Below are 18,348 nucleotides of genomic sequence, written 5' to 3' on the forward strand. Positions count from 1 at the left end.
TTGTGACTAATTTCTCCATATCTCCCATATATATATATATATATATACATATATACATATAAGTGTCCAGTAATGATACTTCCTGGTGTCAAGGAATGCAGAAAATATGGTAAATTATGTATGTAGGAAGCTCCAGTCGTAGTTGCAAAGAAATGACAACAATACTGTGCAGGGAATGAATGCAACAGTATTGAACAAAATTAATAAAACGAAAAAACTAATAGCGAATCACGCTGATATCGAAAATATATACACTGTCATCTCTGTAGTTCACTATGCGCAGCGACAATTTCTTATTTCTCATATATTTATTCCTTTTGTATATTAAACGTACGGCGTATGTTTTCATGTACGATATTTCCGGATACATATGAGTATGATTGTATATTTGTTGACAATACTGAGAACATGGAAAAGCACATTGTAAAAACCACTGAAATAAAGTTATTTAACACTGCAGTAATAGCTGTTTGACTATCATTACATTGGAGTCTTATAAGATATTTATTTTCAGGTTTCGTAAAATTCTTTGGTGGGAAAAGTGCACCATAATAATCGTATATACGTTATTCCCTAAATTCTCGTAATTTATCTGTCATTTGGCTAATTTTTTTCACTGTATATGATTAATATTTTAAACATCATTGCGATAATGTAATTATTTTTTCTTTTCTCGCGACATCTTAATTAGAGGAATTTTTTGTCTCCTGCCGTTCATTAATATCCTTATCGCGACACATTTTATCCTCATCATCCAAACTAGGTCCACTTGCGTGAGTGTAGCGAAATATCGAACCGTCCTTCAGCTGCAAACCGTGCTGCAAATTTCGGTGAGCTCGAGCTATACGACTGTGTGAGGTACCGCTTCCGAAGACCCCTTCTTCTAATGCAATCATATCGATGAGGCAGGTGAAAACTGTCAAATTTTCATGCGGTACCTTGAATCGAAATCAGTATTTGGAAATTGACGAGTTTTAATCAGTACATCTGATTTTTGATTTTCTATGTCGCTCAATTAACCGCAACAATTTCAAAAACTGGAGTAAATTTTATGTTGTGGAATATATAACGTATGAAGAAAAGTGTCCACGGTACCTCAAAATAAAGCGACTTCGTGTTCATGTTTACGTCTTTAGTATCTTCTTTCTGGATTGATTGTTCGTTGAAATTATGAATATTCTCTGCCATCCCCACGCTTTTGAACGTCATTGCAATTTATTTATGCTGTCTGTACTATGTTCACTTTTTTATTCGCGTGTTCAAATTTTTTTTTTTCCCCCGTTTCTCTCAACAACTTTGTTTACACCACCGTGAAACACGAGAGTATCACAATTTTGTCACGATGTGAGAAGGGTTTGAAAAAAATCAGTATTATATTTTTACCCCAATTCATTATGTATGGCATACATTTTATGAAATTTAATTACTTTAATTTAATGACCGTTGTAGGAAATACTTGACGATAAATTTAAATTCGAATAATAATATCACCGGGGTTCATATCTAACCGAACTTTATTATCATGCTATTCTACACGAGATTTACTTTATAATATAATCGGGTTTTTTATATACTTTGGAAATAAACGTATGATAATCATTGTCAGTACTATAATACATTACTTAAAAATATTTTATATCTATAAATTGGAATTTGCAGTAGAGAATGTTACTTCCTTACATGCAAAATAAATTACGATCGAATCGATTTGTATCATTGCTATGTCGGCAAAATCTGCAGTTGCAAGATAATTCTAATTTTTAGCACCGGTCATTTCACTTTTGCGACTATAGCCAGCTGTGTGAGTGTCACCCGTGCAATTTATATAATACGATAAATACTGTAAGGTGCGGTGGGTGATTTTTTTACTGCAGATATTCTTCAATACCTTAAACAGATCTTTCGCTGATGTTTTAATCTGAATTTTCAACACCGTACTACGAAGATCTGAAATCACTTGATAGAATGTAAATCATACGAGTGAAGAATTATATCTAAACCCTGCAGAAGTATGTCGCATTAGGGTGGTCCTTATTTAGGGTGTAGACGAATATTTTCCGTGCCATTCTACAAATCGATTCCAAATAATTCAAAAACAATCCCTAATTTTTTCAGATCTTTATTTTAATTCCTTATGCCGTTTCACGAGGCTTTTCTTTTGGCATAAGAATAACATGGAATTATACGTGATAAATCCCCGTTTGTTTAAGGTTTTTCTCATGAAAATTTCCGGAAAAAAAAAAAGTGTCAAGTGATCATAAAATCCCATATTATTCTTACGGCGGAACAAAAATTTCGTGAGATAGCACAAGGAGTAGAGATAAAAATTTGAAAAAATTAGGGAATCGTTTTTGAATTATTCGCAGTCGATTTGCGAGGCGGCACGAAAAAAATATTCGTCAACACCCTAAATAAGGATCACCCTCATGTCGCATGTATCCTAATGGATCAGTCTTGGCTATAAGGCTGTTTAAGGCCGGTCACTTTTTACTTTTTAGAGTCTGTGCATCAACACTCCAGGGAGTCCGCTCAGAACTTTTCGCTCGCAATAGCAAGAGGGCCGACGGCGCCAGGCTTGAAGGTCGGTTGATGATGGGGGGTCGTCGAATTCGAGGGAGTCCCACCGCCCCTCTGCATCTGGGCGGTTTCGTAAAGTGTTTTCTGCATCACGGCGAGGGATACTTTGTTCGCTGAGAAGAAATCCTTCATGGATATCAGCTCCCCGGACAACCGCCTGGGGGTGTCCGAGGCGTCAGGTTCACCGGCTGAGCTATGCATCGAGTCCCTGGCGCCGACTTTCGTCGGTCTTCGTCGAGTGCAGTAGACTGCAGACACGGAAGACCGTCTCCTGGGAAGACGGGGTGCGGCCATTCCGCCCCCGTCGCAACGCAGCTTCTCTATCACCCAGTTGAGGGCCTGTTTTATCACGATCGACGTGACGTTGAGCAGCGAGTAAATGCAGCAGCACCCGATCACGAGGAAAACGAAATTTGCGAAGCGGTACCAGTGCACGAATGGATAGCTCGGCTGCTGCGTCGTCACGAAATCGCCGAAGCCGATGGTCGCGAAGCTCACGAAGCAGAAGTACAACGCCTCGAAGTAGCTCCAGCCCTCCAGGGGTGCGTAAACCGCCGCTGCGCAACAAGCCACCCCACACGAGGCCAGTGACAAGTACAGCATCACCCAGTAGACGCTCGGCTTCCAGTGCTCCAGACCCACGTCATCGTCGTCGTCAAGGATGTCCGGGAGTGAGGCTCTCGCGCGTGTCGAGCCTCGCGATATTCGTCGCGAGGCAAGCGTCGTCTTTCGTAGACGCTTCTTAAGACGTCGCAGGTGGATGCTGCGCAGCACCCAGGCCAGGAAGGTGATTATCCTCTCCAGGAAGAGGTTGAAGAACAGGATACCACCTGGTAGAGTGACATTTTGAGTAAAAGTAACAAGTTTCAGGACACGCGACGACTGTTGGTCTCCCTTTTGATCAGGAGACAAGTTTGGAAACGAGTCAAGTGGAGGAAAAAAAAGGAGTTTTCAGACCAAAAATCAAAGGTAGACTTACAGGGGATGCAATTTAGTGCTACGCATACATATACCCCCAGGTCTTACCAGAGCAGCCCAGGAATCCGTAGAGAACAACGGCGACGCGTCCAGCAGTCGTCTGAGGGGCGGTGCTGCCGTATCCTGTAAAGGAGATGGTTAAATGTGGGTCAGTCGAGGCGTCGAGATAATTTAAAACGTTTATCTCGCCGAGTGGAGTTGTGCACAATGCATGTACGGTCGCGCGACATTCTCTTGACTTCGTTGTGTGACCGCAAAGCCCGCGAAGAATAGAAGCTAAGGATATGCGGAATGAGCGCGTGTATTTGTGAGCGTGCAATTGCGGTCTGAGGATGGAGGCATATTAGCATCTCGGAATCTACCCTCCTACATTCCCACGCATCGCGGGTCGCCGACCTGACGGACCTTTCTTGCCGTCATTATAAGTCGATTATAAATTATATTCTTCAGCCGGAAACTGAAGAGAAAAAAGATAAAAATTACAGAAGAATCCGTCTTGCCACGTGGATATGGGCGTGTGTGTGTTGGAATAATGATTATCCTTCAGATTTTCATTGAAATTAAGTGGGTACGTTTATTGGCGAAAAAACGAATGAAGTGAAATGACTGATTCTGAGGAATAATATTTTGTTATAGACAAAATATAATTATTATTTCGCTTGAAATGGAAATTCGAGTGCTGTGTGCACATGATCAATTTTGGTTTCTTTCTTTAATTGTGGAGCGAAAAAAGTCAGCGGTACGTTGAATGAAGAGTGAAATATTTGCTATAAATATTTGCTACGTGATTTTTACTAGATTATTGAAGAATTATTTTCAACGGACTCTGTGAAATTTCAATTGAACTAACAATAAGATCGGCGACGAGATTTTTAACGCTTTTATTATATTTAATAACAAAGTGATCATGGGACAACGAATTTATTAATTTTGTTTTAGAAATTCTTACTACGACAATCTTCAAATTTTCAAACCTAATTATATTTTCGCACTCCGTCCAAAGATTTTTTCACTCCTTGCAAAGTAAAAGAGTACTTTAAAACTATAATATTCATTATTCGAAAACTCATGCTAAGCCTATCAATTTAAAGATTCAAAAATTCCACAACCCAGTTCTCCCATTCATGTATTGGTGATAAATTAGCTGTCAAGAATTAATAAACTCTGATCTCTCACCGATCGTCGACACGATGGTTCCAACGAAGTGAAAACTTCCCGGAAAGTCCCAGCGTCGCCTTTTGTTGATGATGCCAGCAGACGAAGCGTTTCCGTAGGCGGATAGGAGTTCGTGTAACCGATGAACAGATTCAGTTCCTGGCTGAAGGTGTTGTTTTCGAAAGTTGTGATAGACGCGCCAAAATTCAGCAGCCTAAAGATGAGGAGATGATCGGTGAATAAAGAAGGAAGATATATAATAGAAATACATATATGTATAAACCGTTATAAACACGTTGCAGTTTGATTGGCGTTTTGTTGCTCTATTCTTCCCATAACATTTCTCAATCCTCGATCCATTACCCCGGCGCGTATTTGTATGTATACAGGTATAGTACAAAAGTATATATCGTGTATGTACTTATTTACATTCGCGTCCAGAAGCATACAGCCCTGCATGATTACGTCAGGGATTTTTATCTCCTCGCAAAGAATCGGAGCAGCTCAATTTACGTTGCCGAGTCACTGGCGCCAAGTTTTTCTCACCGCATTTTCGGTAACCGTTTAAACTTCAAGCATAATCTATCATGCCTCGTATGAAATTGACTTCACGGTTCATTGCCGGAAATAAACTCGAAAACCCTTTTGACATACTATAAGTTCGTACAATTTAATCCCATCATTGCAAATTTCGATTTGTCCCATCGAGTGACCCGATTATCCATGAAACAAGAAATCGACGATGAGCAATGAAATGTGAATAAGTATTGAAATGCAGAAAAAATTTCGCGACGTCACTTTCGCGCGTGTCCGAATAAAGGCGAGAAAAAATGAGAAAAGAAATGTTTCACTCGGATTTTGGGACGCGGTATGAAACGTTTGACGAAAGTGTCCCACCTGTCGAACTTCCAGGTCAGCTTCCAGCCGTTGAAAAAGAGCGGCACCGGCGAGCATGTAGGCGGCCAGGACACCGGCTAGTAGGACGAACCTTGCGTTGTCCTCCGCGAGGCCTCCGCACATGCACATCCCCGATGACTCTCATCGCCCTGCTCTGAGCAGACGAATCCCACCCCCTCTCCGCGGATCTTGGACCACGTGCACAACGACGGCCACCGTTGAACCGGAAACGCGCAAACTCCAGATCCCGTCAGTGATGTAAAGACGTTCACCAAACACCAATCTAGGCGGTATGCAGAGAAAGAGAGAGAGAGAGAGAGAGAGAGAGGGAGAGAGGAAGGGAGAGAGATGTTTAGTGGATATAACAATCGGTTCATCAGTTGAACTAAAATAGCTGTAGGTGGAAGGATGGATGTGGAAGGCTTGGATCGTGTTGTAGACGCCCACTATATCAATCGGAACGAGAACATGTCAGAGATTAATGAAACTCTTTAATCGGATAACCGATCGTTATATTCGACAAATCGGATTCTGCACTTCGCTCAAAGCTGGCAGATCGTACGCGCATGTCGTTTACATCCGATAAGCGACATCACGTTTCACATTCAGATCAAAAGATATTAAATACGTATATGTATATTATAAACAGCGTGTTACGATTTGCTTTTACTTTGAGTTGTATCGATTTATCTGCGGATATTGCGGGGATGGTATTCAAATAATTGACATATATATACGATTTACTGCTGTTACCATATTCGCAAAACCGTTTTAGAGATCATGAGTACGAAAGTAGAAAGGCGTCTCATTTAAATTTGTTCAAATTCCAGGTCGCGACGATTACAAATTCAAATCTAAAAATATGACTGTGTTAACAGAAAGCATAAAAAGAAACTGGAAATCAATAAATTTGAATTTTTTTACGAATAAAGAACTGATATAAAACGGAACGTGATTGTACTCCTGTAGTCTATGGATGAGCAATACCGATCACAGCTGATCGTGATATGAATTCGAAAATATCTCCAATCATATGTTAACTTCTTATAACTTACTTGGTACGTTACTGTACGTGTATTCTCAGCGACAATTCTTTCGAGGCTTTCGATTTACTCGAAAACTTTTTAAGTAAATAGCTACCCTCAAGTATAACAAGAATATAATACACATTTTCGGTTAACAATCAATTGGTTGACAGTATCCAGTTTGCGTGGGTGCTGAATTAGGTATATAAGGTATACTCATTGTCAGTTTACGCGTACGGATGTCTACAATGAACCTGCGAAGTCCGTGAGAACGTCAAGAACCTTATTACAACGCTGCTGTGCAACCGACGATTAGAAGCTTGGAATACGTTATACACTTACACAGGTAGCAGATCGTCACAGATCATTATAATACACTTCTCTAACTCGTTATCCCCGATATTTCACACGTATCTACTTAGCTACCGACTCGTGTTGAATTTATCTTGACTGCAGGCAGATTATTGCAGGACTTGAAGAAGATAGACGCATTTGCAGTATAGTTTGCTGAAAGTTTTCCCTGATGCAAATGAGAGTGAAAAATAAAAAGTCGGATAGAAAAAATGTAAATTTACACGTATGCGAGGAGCTGACATGTCTGATGCTTTTGGCGTTGCCAAAAAGCGTGTAGTTTTCTAGGGCAATCTCGGGAGCTGTCATTGAAAGTCTGGGATCCTTTGAGCGTTAAAAATAGAAATAGATCTTCGTTTGTGGGCATTGAGCGCGTGTCCTCGTCAGCAAGAGAAGAAGAAGAAGAAGAGAAAAAGAAGTAAAAGGAAAACACGGGTGAAAAGAAAAAATAAAACGACACTTTCAGAGCCTCGAGGAAAAGTAAACGTTGTGTTAGATAAAGGAGATAATTAGCCGGTGCACTGAAAAGTGTGACCGAAATGTCACGGCGTTGCAATGCGTCGAAAATAATTTCCCCTTCTTTTCTCGCAACTCGTGTCTCATGTGCCGTCGCAGCTATTATCGTTTTATTATTTTTCTTTTGCTTCTCGTTTTCTTTCAAATCTACACTGGCACACATTAAGCAATGTAATACACGTACAGTTTCTAATTTAACACCAAAAATAGCACAGACTTGAGGTGTACTTTGAAAGATAGTCATCGTTTAAGTTGCATCGCTGCATCCATCAATCACATGCAGAGATATTACAATATTATATGAGATTTTTTTAACTTCATTATTTTTGAATGTTTAAAAAATTACCATGGATTTCAACCTCAATTTTACGAAGAGATTTGAATAAAATAAATACATGCTCAATCTCGGATTATTCTTTTCTTTGAACTTTTTTTTCAACTGATATCGAAATCGGAAGCATTATCCCGGTTGTACGTGTGAAAAGTATAAATTAAACCACGCTCTACGAGTACAATTTCTACGTGACTAAAAACAATAAAAGACATAGAACAAATAGCTAATCAAAATTGCTCAGCTTTCAATTTTTAGTGCACTGACTTGGAAAGCGTTATCCAATTATGCACGGAGAAAGTTCGATCAACGGTAACCGCAAATTAAAATAATTATAGTAAAACCCACAGGTACATATAGGTATATAGGAACACGTAAATATCGTTTTGATAATGATGATTATGAATTTCTCTTTCGATTCCATCATTTACAATGCAAACAATGCAATTGCAAACAGATCGATTTACGTGTATTGTGTAGTGCCGAAAGTTTCTAGATTCGTTCAGAAACATGGATAAAAAAAAGAAGACTCTAGCTTTTCTACTGAACATTATTTCAATCAATTTCATGCACGCAACGTAGATCTAACAGTTTCAAGAAGAAATTCATCAGGCCATGGAAGACGATGATTTGAAACATACCGGTTCAACGTTTATTACCGTTTGGATTTCCGTTAAAATTACCTTTTCTGCGGTATCGAAGTTTTATCGACTATGTACAATAGGAGTCGATCGTGGTTTCTTCTTCGACGTTTTGTTTACAATACCAGTCTATTACTTTATTGATTGACGGCTGAATAATGTTTTCGGCTGCACTGCAGATCGAGACGTTAAACACCAAACATACGTTTTCCACATAAATTTTATTAACTGGAAAACAAAATCCATTCGAGCTTTCAGCTCTTTACTATATAGTTTTTTCCTGAGTTTTTCGTGTAAAAAATAATGATATTACATTTTTCAGTGCAAATTTGGATTAAATTTCACGTTAATAATCTCAGACTTTAAATTAGAATTTCTTTGCATCTACAAATACATATAACAATGTATAAACACAAAAAATTTCATATTATAACACTTTTCTCAGTTTACAACATCCATTTTGAAAAAATGGAATCTGTTAGAAATTTCACATTTCTCGACTACAGATTTAGGCAGATCTAGGTTCGAGTATAAGGTGGCGGTGAAACACGCATGACTCACTTCACGGTTGTTTAATATGCCACATGTGTTAGGTATCGTTGAGTGATTTTAATTTTATTTTCATGTTCCAGTGTCCGAGACGATGACTGTTAAAAAAAACTCAAAAAAAAAAAAACCAGGTTCCCGTTTGATTTATCGCATTCACTTCACCCGAGAGAATGAACAGATTACGTTTTAAGGCATGTATGTATAATAATTAGTTGGATTTCGGGAGGCAAGCGAATACCGTGCGGCGGCGAAGTCAATACATCACAAGAAAAAAAAAAACTCAATGTCCAAATAATCACGTAGGTGTATCCGTCACGTTTGAGTATAATGTATATATGCAGGCAAATTATACCGCGCGGTTTAATAAAAATATATTTTATTAATATAACAGTCGCATCTAGGCAAGCTAACGGCATTCGTATAATGTAAAATAGAGGTTTATAAATAGAACATTATTACAAAGAATGTAACGTCGTCACGATCGTTACGGTAATAGAATATTATACACATGAAAATCCTATCTGTATACAGTGCATATATATTATAAACTACGTTATATTTATATAATATATATATATTTTTTATAATATGTATATATATAATATATATGTAAATAATTTATAAATTTATCATTTTGACAATAATAATCTCTGTATAATAATACTATGGAAGGCAATACGGGCACTTACGCGTTAATGAACACGTGACAATTAATTATACCTAGTGATCCTTGTAGTATCTTAAAAATACATATAATATCAAAACTGATTAGGTATCATAGCTCGGCAGATAAAACTGTCTTATTATACCCTAGGATGTGTCTATATATAATATTTTATAAATATGTACTTTTTGTCTCTCAGGTTAATGTCTCGGCTGAGGAGCTTCCTCTAGTTTTCTCCAAACGACCTGAAATCAAACCAAATATCATTATTTTACATTAGTTTAACAACTGGTTAGCCTAAAATAAAATATGATTTAACAAGATCAGTTCAGCGTAATGATTTACCTAGTTTCTAGCTCTTTACTTCTTCAAATCTTTGCAACCAGTATTAAACGACGAAGCAAATTCTAACAAGTTGTCAAGCGATTGAGAAGTTTAGGAATTCGCTTTTCAAACGAATTTTCAGTTATTCCCGAGTACTCAACACCCCGAATAAAAAATTCGCTTAATTTCCATGATTTCGTTATATTTTTTTCTTTCTGCCTGTTCAAGTTTTAACGATGTTTAGTCGATGATTGAGCAGTTAGAAATAAAGATCAACTCACATTGCACATTTCTCTGACCAACGCCTTTTCGCCGTCGTGACCGCCTTCTCTCTCAAGCTGTTCCCTGACTTCCAAAACTTGAAGAGCTCGGACGACGGCCTCGGGACGGCCTCCTAGGGGGGTGCTGTCGGCGGAAGAATTTGGGTTTTCCCATACTTCACCAGGGGGTGGTTCCCACCCTTGCGCCCTGGCTTGCAGCACACTTTTATCCTCCTCAAGCTGCTTTACTCGCTGTTCAAGGCTTCGAACGTACTGCATAGTTTGGTCTGCAATAAAAGAATGAAAATTTTAGAATTTTTATCTGGATTGAAATGTTTCAGCGATAGGGGAATAAATATAGTGTTGATCAACTCGAGTTTTCCTTCTCAAAAAAAAGCGTCTTAGATTTCAGTCCGCAAAAATTGTGAAATAGCTGTTTCCTCGGATTCTTGCATTTTTTCATTTGCATCCTGTGCATGCGCCGAAAGAAGAAGTTATTTTTTGCTCTACTGATCGTGAGTTTCCTTGAGACAATTCCTTGAAATCTGCGTGCAGCTTGTCAGACATTATCTGAAGCAGTGGTTACATTATTCTATATATAGAGAGTGGGAATCCAGAGCCGAGTTGGTTGGTTTCACCACGCTCCATGCAGCTCGTCGGACAATTAGCTTGGTAATTACGATTTCGTATTATTTAATCGCTGCCTGAAGTTACCAGGTCGACGAAATCGTCGGCTAGAACTTCGTTACTAAATTATCGCGTGTGTTGACATTTAACACGTTCGAAAATCCGTGAAAGATATTCAAAACATGCTTCCTGCACCGCGACACTTTCACTTATTTATAGTGTTGAAATAGGAAATTCCTGTGAAATATAATGAGAAAAACAAGAAGACGGTGACTTGGAAGATAATTAACAAAATTACGACGGTTAAAACTTGCGTCATTGGTCATCTATTATCTACAAGTTTCCAATGGTCAGTCGTGTAATATTTTTTCTAAAGATTCTAGAAATTCTTTACAAAGAATTGAAATCAGACTAACCTTTCGATTCGGAACCTTTGCATACTTCAATCTAGTCGTTTTATTCGAGATCATTTATAAATTCTGGTCAATTCTCAATATATTAGTGTTTTAGGGAAGGAAAGTTTCATCATGTGTTTTCTGTTCTTATTTGAAAAATATCTGAAGCAAAGTATCAACTGATCGAGAAAAATACCGTCTGCAACTATAAAGTATATCTAAACATGTACATAAAAACAGTGAAATTAGATTGCATAACTTTTGTAATTATTGTTTGTAAGGAATGAATGAAAAAAACACAACCGATTTATTTAACATTACTCTACGCACATACATAAACAGTGCGACGTTTTTCCCATGAAACTTCCCTATTGTTACACAGAATAAAGTTTCTTCATTGCAGATAATAGCATTCACGAATGAACCTTTTACTGACCATGCAACATGCGTATGAAATTCATCACCATTTCGTACTGTCCACTAACTATAACTAGATTTAATCGACTTGAAACAAATGTATCATGATATCTCATTGATTATCTGTGGCTACCTGAGAGTCGTATACATCCTTTGACAAATTCCTCTTAACTGATCCCCATATAGATCAACGTTTCGAAGTTTACCACACCGTGCAGCCCTCGTGCAGAAAACGCAATTGATCCACGGTCCAAACGTCTCGGATCGATTCCATGGAGTGTGTTTAGATGCAGTAATTAATTAGCCGCGGATAAGATTAGGAAGGGGAATGGAATCGGCTGTTTGGGCATTCGACGTTGTAACGTTAAGAAATATTCACCGTTAAAAGTGGAGGTGTGTCTTGACCTCGGCGGCACAGTCTCCTCGGCGTTGGTACTGGAACTGGAACCATCTCCGTCGTCCCTCTGTCCGCCGCCTCTCTCTTCGTCGAGGTAGAGGCAGAGCTCTTTGAGCTCCAGGTTGTCCTTGATCAGCTCCTGCTGCTTGTTGTCGAGCTGCCTGAGCTTGTTTTGGTAGGCCGAAACCTCCTGCCGCATCACGCTAGCCGTGTACCTTCCGAACCTTTGCCATTCCCTCGCCAACTTTCTACCCTTCTGACGATCGTCGTCCAGGAAACAGCAGAGGTCCCGGAGCTCCTGGTTGTCGTCGCTCAGACGTTGGTTCGCCTCCTTCAGGGCCCGAAGCTCGTTCAACTGCAAAGAAATCATCACCGATACTTTGAGCTTACAGTTTTATGCCCTACTTCCAGGCTGCAGGTAGCAACTATACCAATGAATTATGGGCCTGTTATACGGCCCCATATTACCACCGCTTCTTGACCCCGAGCACCTCATACGCGTCATCACTGATCCCCATGCGGTTCGTTTACAAGCTTCATTGCTTGCTTTTTTTTTGGAGATAAAGTTGGTAACTTTATTGTAATGATTCATGTTTCGGGAAAAATCGTTATTTGGTCATTTCATTGAAAGCTCAACTACTTCGGTCACTAGATAATTCAATTAACCAGTGATTTTTTCCTACCACGTTTCGTGTTACGTTAACGTTACTGACTTCAGTCTCTTGCTTATTTTTAACTTATCTCTAGACTTGTGTACGTTTCTATCGCTGCTATTTATTGTTTCCTTGTTATTATTTTCCAAGAGGCAAATTTAGGATTCTGCATAATTGATTCTAGTATGCATGTGGAGAATAGCCGGTTACTGGGTTTGTGGGATGCAACTCAGAATCAGCTTGCAAACTGGTTCTACCAGAATAAGATAACTGCTCGCATCATCTTATGTGAGGAGATTTTTCTGATTTGAACACGAAATGTTCAGTTCGATGACCTAATACTTAACTCACTCATTTTTATGCTATTGACGATTCGAACATCAAAACCCGGATATACTCGTATTTCATTACGGTCATGTAGTTTAATTGACATAATCAGTAACGAGACTTGGAAGTGGAAAATTTTTAGACGAATCGTCTAATTCACTTCGACTATCTAATGACAATGATTACCGTGATGTGACTGAAATATATCATTAAACTATACTTATCGAATACAAAACGACTTTCAGAAGAATTAAAACTGAAATTTCCAGCAGACGCTGGATAATTCGAAAGATGTTTTTGCTACATCCCGCCTTTTATCGCAACGAAATTCAAGTTTTATCTCAACGTATACTTTCTAATACTATCTGAACACATGCTAGACCTCTGTGTAATTTTTTGAACCAATTTGTTCAAGATTCGGGGATAGTTTGGTCAGGTCACAGCAATACACCTGCACTCTACCGACAATTTAGCGTCTCTCAAAAAGCAAGTTTATTTCGGTCGAATGACGAATGACGCATGATTCGACTTGACGTTCACTTACTAAACACATAACCGCGATGGATTCCTGATTATGAGAATCGTGTTATACCCAGCGGCGAGTTGCTTACGCGATATTGACAGATGCGATTAGTGCAAAAGGTATAGGTGCGGCGATAAGTGATGCGTAGCAAAATTGCCGAACACCGATTACCGAGCATCAATCTCTTGAGTGACCATAAACTGAACGAAACGATCGCAAAATGGATTCATCTTAAATTATGGTATAACACGTGCAATATATCCTGAAATCACTTAAAATCCAAGCTTTGCGACGAGAGTTTCTAACGACCAAACAATCGGTAACGAGATTGAAGCAAGTAACGTTAGCGTCACGGAACATCAGGAAGAGATTCTTTATTTTCCAATTTCAAAATGACTTCATGACAATTTCAGACAATTCTAACGGCGCGAAGTAAAGATTTTTACCTGAAAATGCATCGTTACTGTAACGTTACGAACTTGAATTGCATTATACCGATATATACACGTATGCATTCGCGATGAGCCAGCGGTCGTTTGACCAGCTGACCCAGAAGCCGTAAACAAGACGACGAGGAGTAAGAAGATACGACGATGCTGATCAGGCGTGATAAATCATAAAAGTCCAAGTGGATGAGGACGATGAGGTACACAAGCGCTGACAGCGATAAGAGCATGGAGCAATAAGGATATAATATCTGACAGTCTTACCAGACTCTGTATCTGTCGGTTCTGCTCGGTGGCGACCCTTGATATATCGGACTCCGTCTTCCTGACAAACTTGAGCATTTCCACTGGTCCAAGCCTGAGAAAATCCTCGTCGGTGATTCTCTGTCGTTGAACAACCTGAGTCAAAGGATATTGACTGGCGGGAGGTATCTGTCCCTGAGGAACCTTGCCCTGGACGTTGTACCCGTGAAGGGAATGCTGTTTTGCCGATGTCGGATGATCGGGCGGGACTATCTTCGCGGGATATTTACCCTGGGCATCTTTCTGCCCCGGGGGTTGTACCCGGTGTATTTGGGCGTGATTCTGGTGGGGATGCAGGCCGTTTAAAGCGGGGTTCGAGGGCGGCGGAGGTGCGCCGGTCTGCGAGGATGAGCCCGGTGGAAAATGAGGATGATGTTTGAGGATGCCGGTTGTTGGCTGCGGAGGAGGCTGATACCGTGGCGGTACCGTTTCCTGTACTGGCTTGATCATGTGCGCTGCGTGCTGTTGCTGGTTTTGTTGCTGCTGGTGGTGATGCTGCAGCGGCTTGTTCTTATTGGACATCGCGGGCGAATTAGCTCGGGGCAGGGCTACGTCCCATTTTTCAAATAAAGATAAATAAAATAAGATATGGGAGGAGAAAAATCGCCGACTCTTTTCAACTCAGCTCCGAGTCAGTCGGTCGCTGCTTTATCCGCGACTCGGTCCCTCCGTAATCTGGGTCAGGCGATGGTCCGGGTTTCGCGATCCTCAAATGACCAACGACGAGTGAGGAGGCAACAGAGGTTGAACACACACGCACCTTTACAACACCTCTCACAATCAGCCACTCAGCCAGTCAGTCAGTCAGTCAGTCAGTGAGTCAGTCAGTCAGTCAGTCAGTCAGTCGTGTTCCTCGATCGGCATTTCCCTGCACTCCGCGTCTCTCTGCAGTTCCACCAAACCCTGACAACCGACCATTACTAGGCTCGACGAGTCAGATTGCACACCGTCATAATCACAATAATAAACCTCCGCTGCACATTCGGTGACTCGAGTCAACAGGGATAAGAAACTGCACGACAAACACTCCGAGGCGGACGTAAAGAGCTCGTTGGTTCCGCACCGTCGTCGTCGTGTCGGTTATCCTCGGATTACCGGCGTGACCAATGACCGGTGTACCCGCACCCTCCTACATAGCTCTGACTTCCGTAAGCCAGGGGTGTTCGAAAGTCTTCTTCGGGGGCGAATCGTGCGCTCCGGAATGCCGAGAGTTTTCTCTCCAATCACCGCAGTAGCAGCGTGTACGTATCGTAAGAATATGGCGTCCGGTTTTTCGAGCCTGGAATGTAAACTTGACGGCTTCCAAAGGTGGTCCAGATTGAACGAAAGGGCAACCTTTTGATCCCGGACTTTCCGGCAGGTACGAATCGGTTCAACGCGGTATCGAAACGTCGGGGTTTAACAGGAAAAAACTCGGCGATATTGGTTTTGGTACACAAGTAAGGAAGACTAAGCTACTCCACGGATTCTCACGTCAAAATCCACGCACGAAACATGGCGACCCCGCGAGCGTCTGACGTGATTGCGGACGACGCCGCGACGCCTGACGTCACTGCGCGCGGGAATGAAAAGTCGGCTGCTTATTGGTCGTCCAGGATGCAGTGATTTCTGTTGGGCATTAGGGTGGGGGTAGAGAATGTGGGGCCCGAGTGGGGCTGCATTGGGTCAGGTACACGCACAGGTACACAAATGCCACACGGTCCCCGGAGCGAAGCTCGATCTCATGGCATTGTCAGCGGGTGGGGGAAGGTCCTCATCCCCTTTTTTCATGGAAGGGAACCTGCGGGGTTTTCGCCCTTTTTGGAACACCCGAAATGTATTCTCTACCACGGGATATTTACCTGACCGAGCAATACGTCAGATTCATCATGGGTTCCTGGGTCCCGAGGGTTCACTGGGACCTGGTTCGGCAGGTGCAACGTCGTAAACTTAAACTCCAGCTATAAGGCCCATGGATAACGCGTAATTTTGCACCGCATACCACGGCTTGCCAATTTTTTTCTTTTTTTAAGAAGAAGAAGAAGGAGAAAATTTTTTCCCACGTTCATAAGAAATTCACATCTCATAGTTTATTGGTCAATCGGCGATAGATGAAGATAGTTACTTAGAAATTACAAATTTTTGGCAAAATAACTCATTTCCAATGGTTCTTCAAGGTCTGTATAATTACCTATGCATATGAGCTGCAGAAGAGAGGTCTCCATTGGAGAGTCGGAAGTAATTTGAAAAATATAAATTATCAGTATACAGGTACATAAAAAAAGGAATCCAAATTTTTTTAAATATATATCTATCATACCACGCGTCCTTCTTTATTAAACACATGTGTGAATGAATTAGTGCATTCCCAATTTGTAAAAAATAAAATCACACGATGGTCGTCTTTTGAAATGATCGATCGTTGGACGGATCAGCCGATGAATAAACAATCCGTTATGTTCATTCGATCTGGCCGCGTTCCCGCCGGCGATGCTGATGGTGCTGCAGCAGAAGCGTGGAATAGAAAGTATAATTCAGATCGCGCCGCATATTTGGAGCACATTACATGTATACGTAAGCATCTATGGACCCAATACAGACAAAGTGTATTTGTTACGAGGTCATTTCGTATCATTGTTCATCTATAAAAGGCAACTCGATTAATGATCAACATAAAGCAAATGACAAACGGAGTGTAGAGATTGCGCGAAATTTTTCTTTCTTCCTCTTCAGCTCTTCGTTTTTTGATCCGATCTGACCAAACTTTGATTACCCAAAGTCGACATCTTAAACCGCATCTTATACGCAATTTCGGAAAATGCTTAAATTTATAGACACATCTCAAGCATTTCAAGTTTTCGTAGTACACGTCGTACAATTGCATAATCGAGATTTTATCGACATCTTTGACTCGATATTTTTCATTCATTTCAAATATATCAATTTGAATCTGTTTCGAGTTTCACCCAAGTTGAAAACTTCCTATTTACCTTGGTGTAAAATACAATCGTTATGAAAAAAAAAAGAAAAAAAAACAAACAAACAAATACAAAATTCAGAATATTGCGTAACAGGATTGCAAAACGAATGTGATCTCACAAGCACGTTGGGCACGTGAGAGCAACATCACAAACAATCTATATGTATGTATATTTACATATAGCATGTATATAAAATTGTTGAAGACTCGTTGCGCACACGTTTTCCTCGAATGAAAAGGGAGCGTTGGGGGGAGGGGGGGGGGGGGGGGGCAAGATGTAAAAGGTGGGGCGATCGGGGCATAAAAAACATCTCGTAGATCCGTTCTCTCGCGATGGTCGGAGGCAAGGAGGCAGCCGCGGTCCATGCAGCCACCAAGAGCGGCATCGAAGTCTCCCTTTCCGTCTGTCACAGGCAGCGGCGGCTTCTCTCCGTCTTCGTCTTTAGCCCCGCTACCGCGGGGCCCGCGCCCTTCCATCGGGCCCATTTTACTACGTACGGTTCTCGGCCCTCGTACCCACGCCGAGCGGAGAACCGGGCTCGCAACTCACCGCGTATTCACGCACAAACAACAAGAGGCAGGCGCGTAGGTACGATACATTATACGCACTGCCCAGTCTCTCGAAATGGAACAACGGTATTTGTGAAAGGTCATATAATATGGGCACTTATGTACGCTGTATAGGTGTATGCGCGAATCATCGTACATCCGTGTATCTCGACACTGGTACTCCACTTCAACGTTCAGCGTGTGTATTTTTAATTTAAATAACACGTGGTTTATTATCGTTGTTGTTTTTGTTGCTGTTTTTGTTCTTTTTCTGTTTGTTTTTTTTTTCTTGTTTTTCACGGTGTAGTGGATACAAGTTATTACTTATTATTGAAACCTCATGTACGTGTATGTATGACATATATACTCTACGATGTTATCTTGTATGTAACCGATCAAGTATCGTGTAAAAGATTATCCAAGAAATATATATATATATATCCTTAAGTTATAATTTAATTTAAGTTACGTCGATTTATGTATT

At 40.6% G+C, this 18,348-nt stretch overlaps 2 protein-coding genes and 1 long non-coding RNA gene across 3 annotated transcripts; 1 reads left to right on the forward strand and 2 right to left on the reverse strand.

Annotated features, from left to right (window-relative positions):
• The first annotated feature begins 1,547 nt into the window (after positions 1-1,547).
• On the forward strand, positions 1,548-17,475 carry LOC124407050. The gene is made up of 3 exons (XR_006929278.1): positions 1,548-1,561; positions 2,246-2,251; positions 17,362-17,475. It is a non-coding gene; the product is annotated as an uncharacterized LOC124407050 (long non-coding RNA).
• LOC124407046 (potassium channel subfamily K member 13-like) lies at positions 2,202-5,907 on the reverse strand. The gene is made up of 4 exons (XM_046882848.1): positions 5,608-5,907; positions 4,732-4,924; positions 3,604-3,678; positions 2,202-3,407 (listed from the first exon to the last, which is right to left on the reverse strand). The coding sequence occupies exons 1-4, from the start codon at positions 5,734-5,736 to the stop codon at positions 2,530-2,532; spliced, it is 1,275 nt and encodes a 424-aa protein (XP_046738804.1). The 5' UTR covers positions 5,737-5,907; the 3' UTR covers positions 2,202-2,529.
• Positions 9,640-15,918, reverse strand: LOC124407047 (coiled-coil domain-containing protein 85C). The gene is made up of 4 exons (XM_046882849.1): positions 14,318-15,918; positions 12,087-12,459; positions 10,290-10,555; positions 9,640-9,929 (listed from the first exon to the last, which is right to left on the reverse strand). Exons 1-4 carry the CDS (start codon positions 14,876-14,878, stop codon positions 9,885-9,887), a joined length of 1,245 nt encoding a protein of 414 aa, XP_046738805.1. The 5' UTR covers positions 14,879-15,918; the 3' UTR covers positions 9,640-9,884.
• Positions 17,476-18,348: the final 873 nt, after the last annotated feature.

Source organism: Diprion similis, chromosome 6, assembly GCF_021155765.1.
Source record: "Diprion similis isolate iyDipSimi1 chromosome 6, iyDipSimi1.1, whole genome shotgun sequence".
Taxonomy (NCBI): Eukaryota; Metazoa; Arthropoda; class Insecta; order Hymenoptera; family Diprionidae; genus Diprion; species Diprion similis.

Coding starts and splice junctions, on each gene's coding strand:
- LOC124407047 (XM_046882849.1), bottom strand. CDS start 14,878: ATGTCCAATAAGAACAAGCCGCTGCAGCATCACCACCAGCAGCAACAA. Junction 12,460..14,317: donor ACCGACAGATACAGAGTCTG/GTAAGACTGTCA, acceptor ATTTCTTTGCAG/TTGAACGAGCTTCGGGCCCT. Junction 9,930..10,289: donor TGGTCAGAGAAATGTGCAAT/GTGAGTTGATCT, acceptor GTTTGATTTCAG/GTCGTTTGGAGAAAACTAGA.
- LOC124407046 (XM_046882848.1), bottom strand. CDS start 5,736: ATGTGCATGTGCGGAGGCCTCGCGGAGGACAACGCAAGGTTCGTCCTA. Junction 4,925..5,607: donor CTGACCTGGAAGTTCGACAG/GTGGGACACTTT, acceptor CCTCATCTTTAG/GCTGCTGAATTTTGGCGCGT. Junction 3,679..4,731: donor AACCATCGTGTCGACGATCG/GTGAGAGATCAG, acceptor TCTCCTTTACAG/GATACGGCAGCACCGCCCCT.